We start from the raw sequence: 20,963 nt of genomic DNA on the forward strand, positions 1-20,963 counted from the left end.
TCTCTTTATCTATATGACAGAATAAATAAAGCTACCTCAAAATGTTGATTTATTTTTGACAGTCTGCCTCGTAATTTCCCTGGCAGTTCCCTGGCAAATGGGAGTCATTGTTTATGTAGAAGCTATAACAATCACCATCTTATTTATATATGAAATCCAGAAATATTTGAAGTTGTGTTTGACAAAAATGTCAACAGTACAATAATATTGGTCTGAATCATGAACAATATGTAGACCAAATACTGATTTCTTTTGTTGCTCTTTGCATCTACTTTCCATCTTCCAGTTCTCAAAAGTGTATGGCCCTGTGTTCACTCTGTATTTGGGCTTGAAGCCTTCTGTGGTATTGCATGGATATGATGCAGTGAAGGAAGCCCTGGTTGATCTAGGAGAAGAGTTTGCTGGAAGAGGCAGTTTCCCACTGTCTGAGAAAGTTAATAAAGACCTTGGTAAGTGTGCCTGTGCATGAGTGTGCATGCATGTGTTGGACAGTAGTTCTGGTATGAGGCTTGAATTGATCTCCAGGCAGATTTTGGCCACCCATGTAGCTGCTACATGTCAGTTTTCTCTTCCTTGCCTGGGATTTCCCTTCTAGCTTTTGCTTCCCATTCTGGTAGGAATCCTCTTCAGCAATGGAAAGAGATGGAAGGAGCTTCGTCGCTTCTCCCTCATGACCCTTCGGAATTTTGGGATGGGAAAGAGGAGCATTGAGGACCGAGTTCAGGAGGAAGCCTGCTGCCTTGTGGAGGAGTTGAGGAAAACGAATGGTGGGTGGTAATTCTTTGTTCTGTAATTATTGACCATATCAGACTGCTCTCTTCTCTAACAACATCCCTGGAAATACTTTAGGGGCAGCCAAATCTTTCATTAAGAGTAGTGGTTGTTAGTCTTCATGTGCAGGAGGGATGGTGTGATGCAGAGAGCCAAGGGAGCTTCTGTGTATCTGTGCTTGTTGTGTTTGTACACACGGTGCATAAACTCTGGTCATTTTGTTTATTTATTTATTTTTGGGTGGTGCTGGGTATTGAACCCAGAGCCTGGTGCCTGCGAATCAAGCACTCTACCAACTGAGCTATATTTCCATCCCCTAAAGTGTGGTCATTTAATGCTGTTTTGTGTCAAACTTCGTTTTGAATCATGTCACCAAGAAAGTTCGAGTCTTATTTTTCAAATTGTGAAAGAATCATGTTTTTCCTATAGTGTAATTATGGGTTAAGTATTTTAAAACATTTCACTGGTAAACACTTGTCAAGTAGCCCTGATTGTAGTAATCTGCTACTTTTGTGGAGCATGAAATAACACACATGTACTTTCGGTTAATTGGTCTGCATGCGTACAATCAGCTTCACGGACTGACATGTCTGGAAGGTTCTTTCGAGGCCTGTGCCTACAGTCTTCACCAGTAATTGTGCTGATCTGTGGTTTTGACTCCCTTGGCATCTTTAATGCGTCTTTGTTTATTGTGATTTCCTTGTGAACAATAACTATTTAAAAACTATCAGTTTGAGTTATTTACTCTTTCTCACAACTTGCTGCATTATTTTATATATTTTAAGAAAATTTGTACTCTAGTATAATCCTTCAAATTTGTTGAACTGAATTTCAACTCTCATTATTAACTCTTTATCCCAATTTCCTAATTGTAAGAGGATTCTGTTTTTACTTTCCTTGTGTTATTTTCTATTTTTATTTGTGTAGTAATCACTTTTTTTGTTTTCTGTGTTTTATGACGGTTTGACATATTGGAATATCTCTGCCACGGGTAGTTAATTCCCAGAGATAGCAAATAGCTTTCCTATCACAAGATTTTGGTGTACAAAACAACCATAACCCATACCCCCAACTACCTACTATACCAAATTTTTTTACACCAAGCCAATATTCTTAAGAGCCATAAATCACCCCAGGGACAGTTATGGGACAGTTAGTGACTATCCCCATTGCCCAGAGCACATTGAGAGTATTCAAACTATCAATCTAAGAATACTCAGCGCACCTATTCTGCCTCACTCATTCCTTCCCATGCAAACCCCAATAAATAAAGGTCCCCTGTTTTCCCTTGCCCCTTCTGCCTCCTGTCCAACTGTGATGCTTCTTCTTGTGCTGCCTGCTCCATTGTGGTGTGGCGGCTTCCTTCCCTTGGTAATAGTACCAAACCATCTTTTCAAGGGCAGCCTCATCTGTTGACCTCACCATATCTGAATAAAAACAAAATCCTGGGTGAATTTTATAACAATTGGATTTTTTATGGTAATTATTTGCTTCCCATTGTCCATTCTACTTGTCTATGAAATGCTTGTCACAATAAATCTGATTTTCAGCTTGAATTTTAAATTACTCTGATATTTAATCTTCTCAAGGAGGTAAAAGGTAAGATTGAAAATCAGATTTTCACTGTGAGTCACACTCTCCCCCCACCACCAGAAATCTCAAATTGACAATTGTAAATTATCCCCCGTCTTGCAGGCTGGAATAAAATTTTAGTGCCCTTTTGTCTCAGCTGACAAGGAACCTAGCATAAGAACGGTTATCTACTAAAGATGCTTCTATTGTTGAATTCCCTTTATTCTTCACATTTTAAAAAACTGACACATAATAATTGTACATATTTTGTACATATTTTGGGGTGCCATGTGGTAACTTGACACATGTATCTAGTTTTTTTTTTTGTTTTTTTTTTTTTTTTTTTTTTTTTTTAGAGAGAGAGAATTTTTAAATATTTATTTCAGTTTTCGGTGGACACAACATCTTTATTTATTTATTTATTTATTTTATTTTATTTTTATGTGATGCTGAGGATCGCACCCAGCACCCTGCGCATGCCAGGTGAGCGAGTTACTGCTTGAGCCACATTCCCAGCCCTATGTATGTAGTTTTTAATGATCAAATTAAGGTAATTAGCTTTTCTATCCCTATAAACATTTATCAGTTTTTTGTTGGGGCAGTTTGAATTCCTTTCTTCTAGTGCTTTGTAAAATATATATAATTTGATACAAACTACAGTTATCCTACTGTGCTGTAGAACACTGGAATTTATTTCTCCTATTCAACTATATTTTGGTATCCATTATCCAACCTTTCTCTGTTCTCCTTCCTCCCTACCCTTCTTATCCTCTAGTAACCACAAATCTACTTTCGTATTCTATGAGATCACCTTTTTTAGCTTCCATGCATGAGTGAGAACTTGCAGTGTTTGTCTTTTGGTGCCTGGCTTATGTCACTTAACATAATGTTTTCCAATTTCATCTGCAAATGACAGAATTTAACTTTTTTGTGTATGAATAAAATTCTCTCATGCATATATGTCACAATTGCTTTATCCATTCATCCCTGTGGACATCTCTGTTGAGTTCATCTTTTGACAGGTGTGAATAGTCTGTACAACACTTTGGATTCACTCTTGATTACATCTATAATCTAAACTTGTGGGCTTTTAAAATTTAAAGTTTGATTTAATTACAACAATATAATTTAAATGTCCAAAAGAAAGGAAAGGTTTTATCTGCTTTTTCTTTTTCTATAAAATGATGGAATTGACCTAAATGATTGTGAAATTTAAACAATGTATAACATACAGTGATAACTCATGAATTCCACAAGAGGGCAGGCTTTGCCCAAGTAAATTAAATCTGGGCTGTGGTGAGGGTTGACACTATTTCCTAGGACAGGACATTTTTTTTTTCCGTTCAATATTGAAATAAAGAAATAAAATGACTCTATCAATTTAACCTTTTGTGTTTACCCTGTGATTTAATTTAAAATGAACTTTTCTTATTTCACTTTTATTTTAGGTGAGCAAAATCCATTTTATAATCTGTGCTCATTTTCATTAGTTTTTCTTTTCATATAACATGGATGCTTTTGCCTTTTTGCATTTGTACTATCTAATTCCTGCATTTCTTATTGTTGTTCTCTCTTTAGTCTTACCCTCTCCTGCTTCTAAATACAGTTCCTTAAATTATTCATTATATCCGTGCTGCTCAAGGAGGAGTCCATATGGTGGTGGTGTTGTTGATTCCTGTTATAACTTAAAGGGAAACTGTCAGAATGTCCAGAGCCCTTAATGTCCTGCAAATGAAGGAGAAGGATATCTTCAAACTCCTTACTGTAGGAACCCACTTTGGTGGCACCAACCTTTCTTTCTAGATAGAACAATATACCTACAAAAGGAAAAGTGATGACATCTCCATCATAAATCTGAAGAGCTTCTACTGGCAGCTTGTGCCATTACCACTGAAAATCCTGCTGACATCAGTGTCACTTCCTCCAGGAATACAGTCCAGTGGGCTGTGCTGAAAATTGCCACTACCCCCGGAGCCACTCCTATTGCTGCTTGCTTTACTCCTGGAATGTCACTAACCAGTTCTAGGCTGCATTCCAGGAAGTGTGTCTTCTGGTGGTTACTGATCCTAGGGCTGACCACCAGTCTGTCTGAGGCATCTTATGTCAATCTGCCTGCCTTTGCTCTGTGCAACACAGATTCTCCTCTGCTCTGCGTGGACATCACCACTCTATGCAACAACAGGGGAGCTTACTCTATGGGTCTGATGTGGTGAATGCTGCCCTGGGAGGGTCTGTGTATGTACAGCACCATCTCCTGTGAATACCCAGGGGCGGTTATACCCGATCTCTACTTCCACAGAGATCCCAAGGAGATGGAAAAGAAAGAGTAGGCACTGCTCAAAATACTGTGACCAAAGAGGAATTTCAGGGTGAATGAACTGCTCTGGCTCTTGAGTTCACTGCTACTCAATCTGAGGTGCAGGATGATCCAAAAGGTACAGGTGCCCTCTGTGCCTCTTCAGTAGTTCCCTAGTGAAGTTTGGAGCAGTCACTGAAGGTCTGAGCTTCCTCTGCTCAGACCACTGAGTGATCTTGAGCTGTTCATCTTTTTTAAAAATATTATTATTATTATTAGTTTTTAGTTCTACAAAATAGTAGAGCCCATTTTGATATGATTATACAAGCATGGAATATATCTTATTCTGATTAGGATCCCAGTCTGTGGATGTACCCTCTCTACCCCATCTGCTGTTATTCAATTCTCTCCCTTGTTTTTTTCCCTTTCCCCTCACAAACTCTTATATGTAATTTTGTGTAACAATGAGGGTCTCCTTCCATTTCCATACAGTTTCCCTTCTCTCTCCCTTTCTCTCCCACCTCATGTCTCTGTTTAATGTTAATCTTTTCCTCATGCTCTTCTTCCCTGTTCTGTTCTTAGTTGCTCTCTTTATATCAAAGAAGGCATTTGGCATTTGTTTTTTAAGGATTGGCTAGCTTCACTTAGCATAATCTGCTTTAATGCCATCCTTTTCCCTGCAAATTCCATGATTTTGTCATTTTTAGTGCTGCGTAATACTCCATTGTGTATAAATGCCACATTTTTTTTTATCCATTCATCTATTGAAGGGCATCTAGGTTGATTCCAGAGTCTAGCTATTGTGAATTGTGTTGCTATGATCATTGATGTGGCAGTATCCCTATAGTATGCTCTTTTAAGGTCCTCAGGGAATAGACCCAGGAGGGCAATCGCTGGGTCAAATGGTGGTTCCATTCCCAGCTTTCCCAGGAATCTCCAAACTGCTTTCAAAATTGGCCGCACCAGTTTGCAGTCCCACCAGCAATGTACAAGTGTACCCTTTTCCCCACATCCTTGCCAGCACTTATTGTTGTTTGACTTCATAATGGCTGCCAATCTTACTGGAGTGAGATGGTTTCTTAAGGTGGTTTTGATTTGCAAGAAAACTGGATATTTTGTATACTCTGATTTGGCAATCCTGGATCTTACACTTCCCTTTCTCTTTGGGGTTTAAAAATTGTTTTTGCCAGTGTTGTTTTTATTTTCTTTTTCATTGTTGCTATTTATTTTTTTTGTGTTCCATAGACTGTCAATATTTAGTTACTTTCTAAATATTTTTTATTTTTTTTTATGAGGTGCTGAGGATCGAACCCAGGGCCTCACACATGCTAGGCGAGCGGTCTACCGCTGAGCTACACCCAAGCCCTTTCTAAATATTTTTTAAAAAATTTGTTCTTTGTCATGTATTATCTCTGAAGTCTCTGATTCTTGAGTTCAGCTAGTTTTTGGTACTGGGTGGGAATTGAATCCAGAGCTTTATGCCAAGTGGTCTACCACAGAGCTACTTCCTTGATCTTTACAATTTTTTTGTTTTGTGACAGGGTCTTGCTAAACTAGGATCCTCTGCCTTAGTCCCCTGATGAGCTGACATTATAGGCTTGCACCACCCTGGTAGGTTAGTTTTGATAGAGATTTCCTTGGCTGTGAGGAGAAGGAGAAGAAGGAGAGAGAGAAAGGAGGAGAAGGAGGAGTTGGAGGAGGAAGAGGAGAGTTAGAGACAAATAAGGGGAGTGAGGGAAAAATAGAAAGAGGAGGGGAGAGAGAAAGAAAGAGGGGAGGATGAAAAGAAGTGAAGAAAGAAAAAGGAAAGAAATAAAGGGAGAGAGAGAGGAACTCCCTCCAGATTGGCTCTGTGCTGGGCATTCCTTGTAATAGCCTGCACTTGCTCTTAAGCAGGCTAGAGGTCAGCAGAGGTTAAAAACTTAAAGTCTTTTCTTAGCCTGTGTCTTGCCCTGGGCCTGTTTGTAATTTGTTTGAATTTATCAGAACGTGTGGGAGCTCTCAAATGTCCTAATTTTTCAAAGAACCCTCTCCCTAACTTTCCTTCCTAGGCTGCTGTGCCTTCACTGTATTCTTTTGCCCTGGCTTGCTCAGGGTTGCTTAGTGGCATTATAAAATAATTTTTTTCCAAATGGGGCATTATGAGGTTTTTGATATTGTCATTGCTTTTCTGCCCCAGTGAGTTCTGACTCAGATGAAGCAGATACAAAGGCTTTACTTCTGTCTTTCAGGTAGTCCTCGATAGGTTACAATAGAGAAACACAATCTCTGTTCCTCTGGAACCAAGAACCAGGGTCCCTCACTGGGAACAGGGCTGCCCACTTTAAGGCCACTGCCAAGGCCAGGGAGGGTGGTGGGAGGAGCAGAAGCAATGCCACAAAGCTCTCTGAGATTTTAGTTTTTTTTTTTTTTTTTTTTGGTTTGTTTGTTTTTTTCCATTTGGTTTACCCTTTGTAAACATCTGACTGTCTTCCAGAGTTCTGATAAAGTTGATTCTGCAGCTTTTCCAAGATATTTTTAAATTTTTCTTTTGTGGTGGATGGGCTCTCTACTGTGCCTACTGTGAAGTAAATGTTTAGACACCACAGTTCTGTCCAGATCTTAGTATCATATGTGAACCTCTCAAAAAGGTAGACAGCCCTTCATTTTTACAAAGACAACAAATGCCTGAATCTTGGGGTAGAATTCAAGCCCAGTGGCTAGTGGTTTTCCCACCAAACCTCTGTTTCTAGGCAGCACTTTGGTGACTGCCCCAAAGCATGCCCAGGCACACAGTGGACGTCCAGGCTCTTGTTGAAAAGTTTCCATGACCCACAGGCTGGTCTGCCAGTCAACACTAAGGAGCTCTTCATGACATTACTTGGCAGCAATATTGTAATTTAGAATATCAAGGATGGAGAATGTTAGGGACACAGCTGCTGCCAGGATCCTCTGAGTAGTGAGTGTGTTTGAGGCTTCAGCTGGGATCCTAGTTGAGAAAGTGACCAGGGTCAAAATCCCAGAATGATTGGCTTTTGGTGTGAATGAACCATAAGCAAACATCACACTATTACCCTGTGTTGAGCTGCTGTGCCATAAACTCTGCCTAAAAGATAATTGCATGATTTTATAGGAGTCATTTAACCATTCTTGTGTACAAGTGCTGTCTATAAAATGCAGTGCTGGTTTTCATGGTATCTTTGCACCCCTCCCAGTTACAAAATCGTGATTCTGTTCCTGAGGCTTATTGCTGGTGGAAGAAATAGCAGGGAGTGGCTGTGTGCTCTGTATCAGGTTGTCCAAATGCCCTTAACCTCTGTGCTCATGTGTTACATGTGAATCAGAGCAATTCATGGCCTTCTGTGTTTCAAGGTTGCAAGTGAGAGAAGTGACATAAAGATGCCCTAATGCTGTAAAAAATGTATCAGGATGGGACATTCTTCTCATGTTTGATGACGTGGTCTGTTTATTCCCATCTTCCTGTCAGCGTGAAGGACTCCTTCATACATGAAATCATATGCTGCTCAAGTTGGAGACCATTTTTTGTTCACTCCAGTTTTTAACCAGGGCTTAAGTTGGATTATTATATTTACCTATGCCTTCATTACATGGTTTTAATTTAATAAATGTCATTTAATTTTTAAGGTCTGCAATATTTTCCCTGCTCTCATGGATTATCTCCCGGGGAGTCATAACACAGTTATTAAAAATTTTGATTATGTAAAAAGTTATGTTTTGGAGAAAATAAAAGAGCACCAAGAATCTTTGGATGTCAACAATCCTCGGGACTTCATTGATTGCTTCCTGATCAAAATGAAAGAGGTAGAATGTTATCTGCTTGCATTTTGTGGTTCATTGATAATATCTTTACTTATTGGGATGTAACTGGTCAGGCAAGAAATACTTGATAAGCACATAAGTGCCTGTTGTATACATACATGGATCTGAACTAAGCATCTGGAAGATTTAAAATGGAATTAACATTTAGAGTACATGGACACTGTTTTTAAGCACTAATAATCTCTTTGAGTAAAGACAGAATGTATATCTCAGGTAAGATGCAAATTCAAACCTATAGAAAATATAAAATATCAAGCCATAATATAAAAGTTGACACAGATACATCACACATCATATGGGAGAATAAAAAAAGGAGGGTTTAACCTAGGTGGGATATTTTTTAGTCAACTTTTTCATCATTGTGACCAAAAGACCTGACAAGAACAATTTTAAAGGAGAAAAAGTTTGTTTGGGACTCATGGTTTTAGAGGTCTCAGTTCATAGACAGCCGACTCCATTTCTCTGGGTCTAGGGTGAGGCAGAGCATCATGGGAAGAGTGTGGAGGGAAAAGCAGCTCAGGATAGAGCCACCAGAAAGCAGAGAGGGAACTCCATTCACTAGGGACAAAATATAAATCCCAAAGACACATCCCCAGTGACCTGCCTCCTTTAGCCACATCCTACCTACCTACAGTTACCACTTTGTTAATCCACATTAGTGGATTAAGTCTTTGATTAGGTTACACTTCCCATCACCTAATCATTTCACCTCTGATCTTTTTGGGGACACCACATATCCAAACTGTAATGTTGGACTTCCTACATTTCCCGAGGTTTAATATAGATCTTCAAGACCATGTATTCAAACTGTAATAGTGCACTTCCTACATTTCCTGAGGTTTAAAATAAATCTTCAAGTATTTGCAGTGAGAAACATGGGACAGAATTTTAGATGGATAGTGATATAGTGAGAAATTCAAATGTGTGTGGTGGCAGAGATAGAGGAGAGAAGCCTTAATTGAGTGCTACTGGAATTGAATCTGAAGATACTTGTTAAATATTCTGTAAACCTGATTGTTGGCATGGAGAGTTTTGATTTGGTCAGGTATGTGTGGGCCAGAATAACAATGTTATGCAAGGAAAATTATCCTGGGAGTTCTGTAGAATGGTCTGTATGGTGACAGTTGAATTTATAGACTAGCTATGGGATTTTTCATCTCTTTGCACTTTGGATTAATAAATGTCTGGATTATAGAAATGCAGATTCTGAAATTCAAGGTATCCATTTTATAATATTCTCAGAGATTAATAGATTTTTATTTTAGTGGCGTAGATGGGAGCCAAATAATAGGAACTGTGTGGGAAATTTCAGTATCAAGACAGTTATGCCATTTGATAAGTTTAACCAAGTAGGGAAAGACTGGGATAGTGAACGTGAATGGTGGTAGGGTCAATTTGGAAACTGAGAAGTACACAAGCATACTTGTATAGGTACAAAGTTCTATTTACTGGAAGAGGACAAATGTAGAAGAATCTAAAAAGAACCAACTCTAGAGAATAAATCCATCCTTTGTATCCACTATATTTGACTCTACCACTTTGTAACACTTTGAAAAAAGTAAGTCATTGGGCTGTGGGCTAAGGTGGCAAGGAATCAAAGGGTGACTTTTCTAAAATTTTCTTGGGAATTGTGTTTGAATTTGATTGGCCTGTTGTAGATGAAGTGAAGAAGAGGGAATAGTTCCAAGAAAATGGTGAAGAGAAGAAGCAAATCACTTTGACTCTCTGTCTTGTCTGTTTCTATGGCACAATTATCATGCAGGGTCTTATTAATTTGAAAATATCATTAAAAGTATGGAACCTTACCAAAAGCATGGACCTACATGAGTTCTTTACATTTGATACACATTGAGAGGGATTTTCTTAATGCTATTAAGCCTCACCATTAAGCTCAGGTTACAGTGACCTCCAAGATCTTTTTTTTTACTTCAGTCAGCAAAGGCTGTTGCCTCAAAACTGTATTTAAAACTATGTTGCTCCTTGGAGCGCAGTATAGTATTAAAAATGTGTTATTTTGTTTTTTGTTGATATTTTTATTAGCTCTCATTTACATACTATCTCTGTATAGATTTTAAGTATAATTTAATACTCTTACTTTCTGTCTTTATAGGTTTGTTCTTCTGTACGTTTCATATGAATGGAACTACATAGTGTATGGTCTTTTGTGACTGGCTTTGTTCACTTGTCATAAACCTTTCAAGGGTTCATTGATGTAGCATGTATCAGTACCTCATCCCTTTATATGGTAGAAAAATATTTCAGTTTCTTGATATATTACATTTAATGTTTTCATTCATCTGTTGATAGACATTTGAATTGTTTCCGTTCTTTGTCTATTATAAATAATACTAGGAATCTTTGTGTATAAGGTATTGGTTATACATGTTTTCATTTTTCTAGGGATTCCACATGATAGTGGAATTGCTCCCTGATATGGCATCTCTATGTTTAGCATTTGAGGTGCAGGGTCCTAAATGTAAGAGCTAAAAATATGAAAAACCTAGAAAAAGACATAGGCATGAAATTGGCTCCACCATTTTAAAATCTCTCTGCAGTGTTTGATTGCTCCAGTTTTCCTGCCTTCTCACCAAGGTGTCTATCTTTTTTTATTTCAGCCATCCTAGAGGGTGTGAAGTATTCTTTCACTGTGTGTGTGTGTGTGTGTGTGTGTGTGTGTGTGTTTGTGTGGTGTGTTGGTGTTTGATACCAGGAATTGAACCCTGGTGCTTTGCCACTGAGCTACATCCCTAACCCTTTTTATTTTATTTTTTTAATTTTGAGACAGGGTCTTCTTAAGTTGCCTTGGGCCTATATATACTAGATGCAAGTTCCTTATGCTGATATAAGGATTGAAGATATTTTCTCCCATTTTGTGCATCACATTTTCAATTTCTTTTTTTTTAAGTTTTTTTAAAGAGAGAGTGATAGAGGGAGAGAGAGAGAGAGAGAGAGAGAGAGAGAGAGAGAGAGAGAGAGAGAAAGAGAGAGAGAGAGAGAGAGAGAGAGAGAGAGAGAGAGAGAATTTTTTAAATATTTATTTTTTAGTTATTGGTGGACACAACATCGTTGTTTGTATGTGGTGCTGAGGATCGAACCCGGGCCGCATGCACACCAGACGAGCGCGCTACCGCGTGAGCCACATCCCCAGCCCACGTTTTCAATTTCTTTAAAATGTCTTTTGAAATAGAAAAGTTTTCTTTATGTGTGAAATTACATTTTGATTGCTTGTGATTTTTTTTTTGGGATCATAACTAAGAAACAATTACCTAAACCAAAGTCATGAAATTCAGAATTATAGAAACCTTATTAAATTAATGCTGATCTGTAGCACTGAGTAGGAATGTTAAATTGGATGGTGTTTGTTAAAGACACTTCCTGAGGTCAGTATTTCAGATTGCTTCATGTTATTATCAATTTTCTCCTGCTCCTCCAACTTCCCCTTAGAACTGCTTTTGGTGTGTTCCATAAGTTATGATGTATTGTTTCCATTATCATTTATTGCAGGATATGTTTTAGTTTTGCTAATAATTTTTTCTTTACCCCAATAATATTCTGGAATATCTTGTCTAATTTCCATGCATTTGTGATTTCTAGCCTTGATTCCTTTCATTATTGATTTTTCGATTCATACCTTTATGGTCTGAAGAGATAATTTGATAAAGTTTCAGTCTTTTTAAATTTGTTAAGACTAGTTTTGTGGCCTAATCCATGATCCACCTGGGAGAATGTTCCATGTGCACTTGAGAAGGATGAGCATACCACTGTTGGATAGAATGCTTTTTATGTCCATTAAGTCCATCTGGTCTAAAGTGTAGTCCAATATTTTTATACTGAATTTTTGTCTGTATTATCTGTCTGTTTTTAAAAGTGGAGTACTGGAATCACTCCTATCTTTGTGTTGTAATCTATGCATTCCCTCAGATCTCTTAATGTTTGCTTTAAATGTTTACATGCTCCAATGTTGGGTGTATATATAATTGTCACATCTTCTTGATGAATTAGTCACTTTATCACTTCATAATGACCTTCTTTGTCTCTTTTTAGTGTTTGACCCAGTGTTTTGTCTGATGTAGATGTAGCTATCCCTGCTGTCTTTTGGTTTTCATTTTCATGGAATGTTTTTTTTCTATCCCTTCACTTTCAGTTGGAGTGTTCTTGAAGGTGAAGTGAGTCTTATCTATGTATCATGTAGTTAGGTCTTTTTTTTTTTTCAGAAATATTGTTAGTTGTTTTTTTTTAATATCTTCGTTTTATTTATTTATTTATTCATTTATTTAAAAAAAAATGTGGTGCTGAGGATTGAATCCAGTGCTCAACCACTGAGGTACAAGGTCAGCCCCTTGGGTCTTATTTATTAATGCACTTTCCTCACCGTGAAATTGGGATCAGGTGTTTATCTTTAACTCTCTCTCTATTAATCTAGGGGGAGGATCCACAAATGCCTGCACTCAAATTCCAATCATTCTCTCTGATCCTGGGCAGATAGCTGCTGGAAGTGGGCTTACTGTATATTCTTCTCTTTGTTTTCTGTGATTTAAGGACACAACCAGAGTTGTTTGTGTTGATTAAGAAAGTGGTCCCTGAGGTGAAAGCTATAGGAATTGTGGTGCTCAGTGCATAGACAAGCCCCGTCTAGTGCAAATGGGTTGACTTGTTTTTTATCATGGGGAGAGGGGGCATCATGAGGGAAGACAAAGGAAGTACCAAGCTCTTCTCAGGCTGTCAGAAATCTACTTGTTGGGTTGGTTAGCTCTCTGATGCAGGTTAATTAGAAGCTCATTTGTGAGTGGCAGATAGGAAGTTTGACTTTTATGCCCTTATCTGCCTCAATTATTGGGTATAAATCCCCTGGAAGTGCTTGTGCTCCTATATAAAACCACTTCCCCACCCCCCTGTGGTTTAGAGAGACTCCTATATGCCTAATTCCTCCACTCTGAGAGTTAGTAAATTTCGAGAAAACTGGGAGGAACCTTTGAATTAGGGTGTTATAATTGTGATCCAAACCTGCCTCTCCTCTGGGTGTTGGGGATTTCATCCCAGATTCTATGGTACAGTGTTTGGAGTGGGATCAGGCATAAGTATACAAGAGTTTTTCCTACTTGTTAGATGTAGACGTTTTCTCAGTTGCTTAGTGTGCTGGAATCACTCCACTTGATTCTGAGTTTATCTCACAGGTAGTTGATATAGAAATAGATGTTTACTTAGTGCATACATGTGTAAAGGGAGAGTCAGGAGCCTTTTTTTTTTGCCCAATTGCAGAATTGCAAACTTTTTTTCCCCCTGGCTTATAACATTTTTTCAAGATTTGGCTCTAACATAAACATTTCTATTAGTTAAAATTGTGTGTGTATATAAACAGGAGAAAACCCAGTTTAACAATGGCTTCACAAAATAGTGTATTTATTTCACATATAAGGAGTCTCATGTTGATTGCTCTAGAACTAGTGCACTAGCCCTGAAGCATTAGGGACTCAGGTGCTTGTCATTTTTCATTACTACATTTTGTACATGAGCTACCTTCTGCTCCTCCTCCTTTGGGGTGCTACAGTCACTGCTATACTATGTGATTATTACAATTTTAATACTAAATTCTGTATTGTTGAAGTTTTCTTTTTAGAACAATCTGAGTTATTTGGATTCATTATAATAAATATGCTGGAAAGTTGTCAAATAATAAAATAATCATGTAATTTCCTAGGAAAAGAACAATCAACAGTCTGAATTTACCATTGAAAACTTGTTAACCACTGTAACTGATGTGTTTGGAGCGGGAACGGAGACAACAAGCACCACTATGAGATATGGACTTTTGCTCCTGCTAAAGCATACAGAGATCACAGGTATGACCACATACAGTGAGCAGGGTGAATTTCAGAAAGATGTGAAGACACTGATAGTGTCCTCTATCTTGGGTCTCTGAGAAGCTCCAGTATTGAAATTTCTGTGTCACTAGCTATAATTTGTGCAAATATAATGAAAGCATAATAATAAGATAATTTTTCAAAATAGGAGTGACAGAGAGAAGGGGTGAACAGAAGCAAATTCCAAGGTCCTTACCTCCGTCTCCATTATGCTTCTGAAATTCAGCAGCCAGATATAAACTCTAGAGAAAGAGTAGTGCCAGAGGAAAGACCTCTCTCTCTCTCTCTCTCTCTCTCTCTCTCTCTCTCTCTCTCTCTCTCTTTTTGCCATCTATAAAGAAAATGCTCATTGAATGTCCAGAAAAGGAAATGTAATGAAAATATCCACCCATGGAATTTCAGAACACTACACTTAAGGGAGAAATTACCAATACTTTCAGAGATAAATCAAGTAATATATAAAGATTAAGAATCAAAATGGTATTAAAATTCTCACAAGTGGCTGTCAGCTTGTGTACTCATAGGCAAAGGATAGCTTCGTATTTACAAGTTGATGAAAAAATTTACTCTCCAGTTTACTCTGATGGTTATTTTCTTTGCTGTGTAGAATTTTTATTTTGATATCATCTCATTTGTCTATTTTTGCTTTTGTTTTCTGTTCCTTTGTGGTCTTGTCCAAAAAATCCTTGCCAATTCTGATGTTCTAAAACATTTTCCTTATGTTTTCTTCTAGTAATTTCATAGTTTCAGGTCTTATATTTATGTCTTTAATCCATATTGAGTTGAATTTTGTAAATAACGAGAGATACAGGTCTAGTTTCAGTCTGTGGCATATGGATACCCAATTTTTATTTTTTGAGAAGACTGTCTTTTTTCCAATTATTGTTCTTAGCAGCTCTGTGAAAAATCAGTTGACTGTAGATGAATGAGTTTACTTCTAAGATGTTTATTCCATTTATTGGTCTCTGTGTCTGTTTTCATGCCAATACCACACTGTTTGGTTCCTTCAGTCATGTAGTATATTTTGAATTCGGACAGTGTAATGCTTCCTGTTTTTGCTTAAGATGACTTTGTTGCCAGGTGCTGGGCGTGGTGGTGCACACCTGTAATCCCAGAAGTTTGGGAGGCTGATAAGGAGGATTGTGAGTTCAAAGCCAGCTTCAGCAACAGAAAGGAGGTGGAGGCAGGAAGATTGTGAGTTCAACAGAAGCCTCAGCAAAATTGAGGTTCGAAGTAACTCAGTGAGACCCTGTCTCTAAATCAAACACAAAATGGGGCTGAGGATGTGGCTTGGTGGTTGAGTGCCCCTGAGTTTAATCTCCAGTACCCTCTCCCTCCCCCAAAAGATTATTTTGGCTATTCAGGGTGTTTGAGTGTGTGTGTGTGTGTATCCATTCAAATTTTAGGCTTGTTTTTTTCTAAAAAGATCACCACTGGTGTTTTCATAGGGACTGCACTAAACTTGTAGATTGCTTTGGGTACTATGACATTTAAAAATTTCTGATTCTTCTAATCCATGAACACAGAATGTCTTTCCATTTTTTTGTGTGTCCTTTTCAATTCTTTTCATCAATGTCTTATAGTTTTCATTGTATAGATCTTTTACCTTTTCAGTTAAATTTATTCCTAGATATTTTGTTTATTTTTTTGAAGCTATTGTAAGTGGAGTTTCTTTCTTGCTTTTTATTTCGGATAATTTACTATTGGCATATAGCTGCGCTACTGATTTTTGTGTTTTGTATCCTACAACCTTGTTTAATTCATTTTTTTCTAACTTTTGCTTTTTTGTGTGTGGAATCTTTGGGTTTTCTGTGTGTGAGATCATGTTATCTGCAAACGGTGATAATTAGAAAATTAGAATTCCCTTTTCCAACTTGGAGGACATTTCTTTCTTTCTCTTGCTTGAATGATCTGGCTAGGACTTTTAGTACGATGTTGAAAAGTGACAAGTAGGTATTCTTGTCTTATGCCAGATCTTAGAAACATTCAGCTTTTCCTCATTCATTGTCATGAAGTATAACTGAGATGATCATATGGTTTTAATTCTTTGTTGTGCTGATATTTTGTTTCATATCATTGATTTGCAAATACTGAATCATATTTGCTTCTCTGAATCCCACTTGATCATGGTGAATAATCTTTTAAACATGCTTTTGGATTCTGTTTGCTAGTATGCTGTTGAGGATTTTCAGATCTTTGTTCATCAAGAATATTACTTGTAGTTTTTTTTTTTAATGTACCCTTGTCAGATTTTGGTATTAGGGTAATGCTATCCTTGTAAAAGATGCTTGGAGAAATTCTCTCCTCTTCAATGTTTGGGAACAAATTAAGAATTATCGAACATCTTTAAGTGTTTGGTAGAACTAGCAATGAAATCATCTGATTCTGAGTTTCTCTTTGATGGGGGACTTTTTAATTGTGGATTCAATCTGGATACTTTTTATAGGTCTACTTAGGTTTTCTATTTTTTCAAGATTCAATGTTGGTAAGATGTATAGGTCCAGAAATTTGTCCAATTGTTTTTTTATTAGTTTGTCAAATTTGTTGTGGATAGTTATTCATAATAATCTCTAATGATTTTTATTTTTCTGTGATGTCAGTTGTGATGTCTCCCTTTTCATCTTTGTTTTTATTTATTTCTGTCTTTGTTCTCTTTTTGTTAGACTATCTCAGAGTTTTTCAACTTCTTCTTTTTGAAGAATTAGATTTTTGTTTCATTGATCCTTGTCATTTTTTAAGTCTCTATGTATTTCTGCTCTGATCTTTATTCTTTGTTTTCCTAATTTTGGATTTTGTTTGTTCTTGTTTTTCTAGTTCCTTGAGATGCAATAGTAGGCTGTTTATTTGAGTTTTTTTCTGATTTAAAAAGAATTTATTGGTTCATAATAATTATATACATAATAGTGGGATTCTTCATGCCATATGTATGTGCACACAATGTAATTTGATCAATATTATTCCCCAGTGTCTTTATTTTTCTTTCCCCCCTCTTTTCCTGATTTGCTTGCTCTATTCTACTGATATCCATTTTTTATTATTATTATTATTATTATTTTGGTAGTGGGATTTGAACCCAGAGGCACTTTACCACAGAGCAACATCCCTACTCCATTTTATTTTTTATTTTTGAGACAGAGTCTTGTTAAGTTACTGAAGCTGGCTTTGAACTTGTGATCCTCCTGCCTCATTCTCTAGAGTTGCTGGGATTATAGGTGTGCACCTTGTGTCCAGCATCCCTCCTATTTCTTTCTGATTGATTAATGTAGATATTGGTTGTTATAAACATTTAATTTGTTTAAAGAAATTTTATTTCCCTTTGATTTCACCCTTGACCCATTGGTTGTTCAACAGTAAGTTATTTAATTTCCATTTATTTATATAATTTTGAAAGTTTTGATTACTATGAACTGAAATGCATTCTGCTGTCATGTATAACAAATTAGAACAAATTAATAAATTAATTAATAAAAAATCAGAAAAATATGCTAGTAAAAAAAAAACTCTACATGTGCTCTCCATTTATCCTCACATTTAAAATTCTTGATGTCCCTTTTTATGTCTTTCTATGTTTTTATTTTCTCACAAAGATACTAGAGGTTATTCTTTATCCAAATATCTGAAATCAAGTGAACTAAAGTAATAGGCTCCAGGAATCAGAATAACTCATATACAAAGATGGGAGTGTGCTGGGCCCCAGGTCGAGGGAGTAGCCACTTCAGGATGGACAAGGTGATACTATAGGTGGGAAGGGAGTCAGTTTGATTTGATGCATTTTGCTCAGAATGTTTGTATTTATTGTATTAGTTTGATATGAAATTAATTCTTTTTTATTATTTTACTTTTTTATTTATTCATTCATTTAAAAATTTTTTATATGGTGCTAAGATTTGAACCCAGTACCTCACCCATGCTAGGCAAGCATTCTGCCACTGAGCTACAGCCCTAGACCATGAAATTAATTCTTATTTTGTGTTTTTTTTTCCTGCAAGGACAGTAATTTCTTCAGTTCACGTGCTAATTATTTATATAATTCAAGTTATTTTTTCATTCCTATTTTTATTGTTATCTTATATGCTATTGTGAATGTGTTTACAGATTTGTCTTAATGCCTACATTGGAAGAGAGTTGTTGTGTACCTGTTAAAGCAAATCTAGATATAATTATGGCTTTATAATGCTGTTGGCACACCATTATGCTTCCTGTAGTCCTGAAATGTTATGACAAATATGCCATTTTCTCCTTTTCCTTCAATTCTTAATTTTGTCTTTTCAGCTAAAGTCCAAGAAGAGATTGACCAAGTGATTGGCAGACACCGCAGCCCTTGCATGCAGGACAGGAGCCGCATGCCCTACACAGAGGCTGTGTTACAGGAGATCCAGAGATACATTGATCTCATCCCCACCAATCTGCCCCATGCAGTGACCTGTGATGTTAAATTTAGAAACTACTTCATTCCCAAGGTGAGCTTGTCTCTTACACTGTGCTTCAATCCTCTTCAAGTTCCCAATTTTAGTGTATGTTTCTGATCCTTTATCAACACTAGATGAGGTAAGTGCAAAACTCATATGTGTGGCAGCTAATTAAACTTCTGTTATCAGTTTGGGTTTCTAAAGTTATATAACAAGTCTTGATTTGTGTCTTAAAACTTTTTCTATTAATTTTTTGGCTGCACTTAGGTGTTCACATTTCAAAATATGTATCAAAAGTATGAATTTGTCGATTTCCCAAAACATGTTTGCTTATTTATTAGTGACATTAAATCTATCAATACGTTTGGAAAGCATGTTTTGATGTGTTGAAGTTTTCAATTCATGGATATAATTATGCTCCCAATTCATTTAAGCTTTCTTTAGTTTTCTCAGTATTGTTTTGTTTTCAATGCAGTGGCTTTCCTATCTTCCTTTTTCCCAAAATAAATGATATTTTTGATGTTAATGTGACTTGTATACTTTTAAAAATACTTTCTTTATTTCTTTGTTTCTGGCATATGGAGATATAATTTACATGAGAGGACTTTACATCTAGAAACCTTGCTAGATTCACTTATCATTGCTAACAATTTGTAGATTGATTTATAATTTTAGTGTATAGGATTCTGTGATCTGGTTAATATTTGTTTTATTTGCCCTATTCTTTTACTTTTATGCCTTCTTTTTAATCAAAATGCATGTACAATTTGATCAAATATATTTTCTATATCTGTCAATATTGTCATATATTTGGCCTGCCTGTACATATAGAATAACTTTGCAGGTATTTGTGTTTGTATGTATTTTAAAAATACAAACACAAATACCTGCAAAGTTATTTATTTTATTTTAAAAATACATACACCCACAGCTCAGTTTGAATTGCTACATTTTGCTCAGGGTATTTGTGTTTATATTTATCAGAGACATTAGTCTCCAATATTTTTTTTCTCAAATTTTCTTTTTCAAATTTTTGGCATTAGGATAGTGATGGCTTCACAAATAAGGTAGTTAATGTTCCCTGCTGTGGCTATATTTGATTGCCTTTACTTCATTATGTGTACTTTTTTTGTGTTCGTTTGCTTTGGAATGCCAATATGTTTTGTTTTGGTGTCAATTATTACATTTGAACAAATGCAGAATCTTAGATGAGGTTTATTTGGTCATAAAGTATTTGTCTCTCCTCCACTCAGCAGATGAATTCTTCCCTTCTTGCAGAATATGAAAAATTGTCTGTAGCCATTAGCTAACCTTTCTGATCAAGTGGGGTGTATTCCAGGAATGTAAGGATGGTTCAATATATAATCAATAAATGTAATACATCATATCAACAAAATGAAGGACAAAAAAAACATATGATTTTTTCAATAGGTACAGAAAAGCCTTTGATAAAATTCAACATCCTCTTTTAATCAAAAGCCCTCAACAAATTAGATAAAGAATGAATGTATGTCAGCATAATAGAGGCTAAATATGACAGACCCACAACCAACATCATATCGAATGAGGAAGACCTGAAATCATGTCCCATAAGATCAGGATGCCTGCTTTTGCTATTCTTAGTCAACATAGCTGAGAGCAATGTCAGCAAGAGGAAGACAGGCATCCAAATAATAAGAAGAGGTCAAATTATCCTCTGTTTGTAGATATGATTTTATATATAGAAAAATCTAAAAAGCTCCAATTAGAACTGACAAATAAATTCAGAAAAGTTGCAGGATAAAAATGAACATACAAAAATCATATACATATATGATATATTATATTGCATATATGTGCATTTATATATTTATGCACCTATTTTTAGGTGAATTATGTGTATAAAAAAACTGGACTGATTTCTAAACTGTATGAACCTTTAACAAAAGAAGTTTTGATAGTGGAATTATATCAAACTAAAAGCTTCTCTTCAGCCAAGAAAATCATTAACAGAGTGAGGAAACAAACAGTAGAGAAAGTATTTGCAAACTATTTGTTCAGTAAGGGATTAATATTCAGAATATGAACTTGTGATCCTCCTGCCTCAGCCTCCTAAGCTGCTGGGATTACAGTCTGGCTCTTATTGCTGTATCTTAAGTTTGCTCCTTTTTATTTTGAATGGGATTCCATAAGGAGTATCAAACATTGGTTATCAGTTTGAAGTTCAATAATTGATGGACATTTTGTGTATTTCCA

General features: G+C 36.4%; 1 protein-coding gene across 1 annotated transcript in view; it reads left to right on the top strand.

Annotated features, from left to right (window-relative positions):
• LOC113178372 (cytochrome P450 2C18-like) overlaps positions 1–20,963 on the top strand; it is a 42,681-nt gene that overhangs the window by 1,080 nt on the left and 20,638 nt on the right. The window contains exons 2-8 of the mRNA XM_077799108.1: positions 287–449; positions 618–767; positions 6,819–6,870; positions 7,372–7,513; positions 8,264–8,440; positions 14,157–14,298; positions 18,592–18,779. Of these exons, the coding sequence (XP_077655234.1) occupies positions 287–449; positions 618–767; positions 6,819–6,870; positions 7,372–7,513; positions 8,264–8,440; positions 14,157–14,298; positions 18,592–18,779 (1,014 nt within the window). The remainder of the gene's footprint in view (positions 1–286; positions 450–617; positions 768–6,818; positions 6,871–7,371; positions 7,514–8,263; positions 8,441–14,156; positions 14,299–18,591; positions 18,780–20,963) is intronic.

The sequence above is a fragment of the Urocitellus parryii genome, chromosome 5 (assembly GCF_045843805.1).
Source record: "Urocitellus parryii isolate mUroPar1 chromosome 5, mUroPar1.hap1, whole genome shotgun sequence".
Classification (NCBI taxonomy): domain Eukaryota; kingdom Metazoa; phylum Chordata; class Mammalia; order Rodentia; family Sciuridae; genus Urocitellus; species Urocitellus parryii.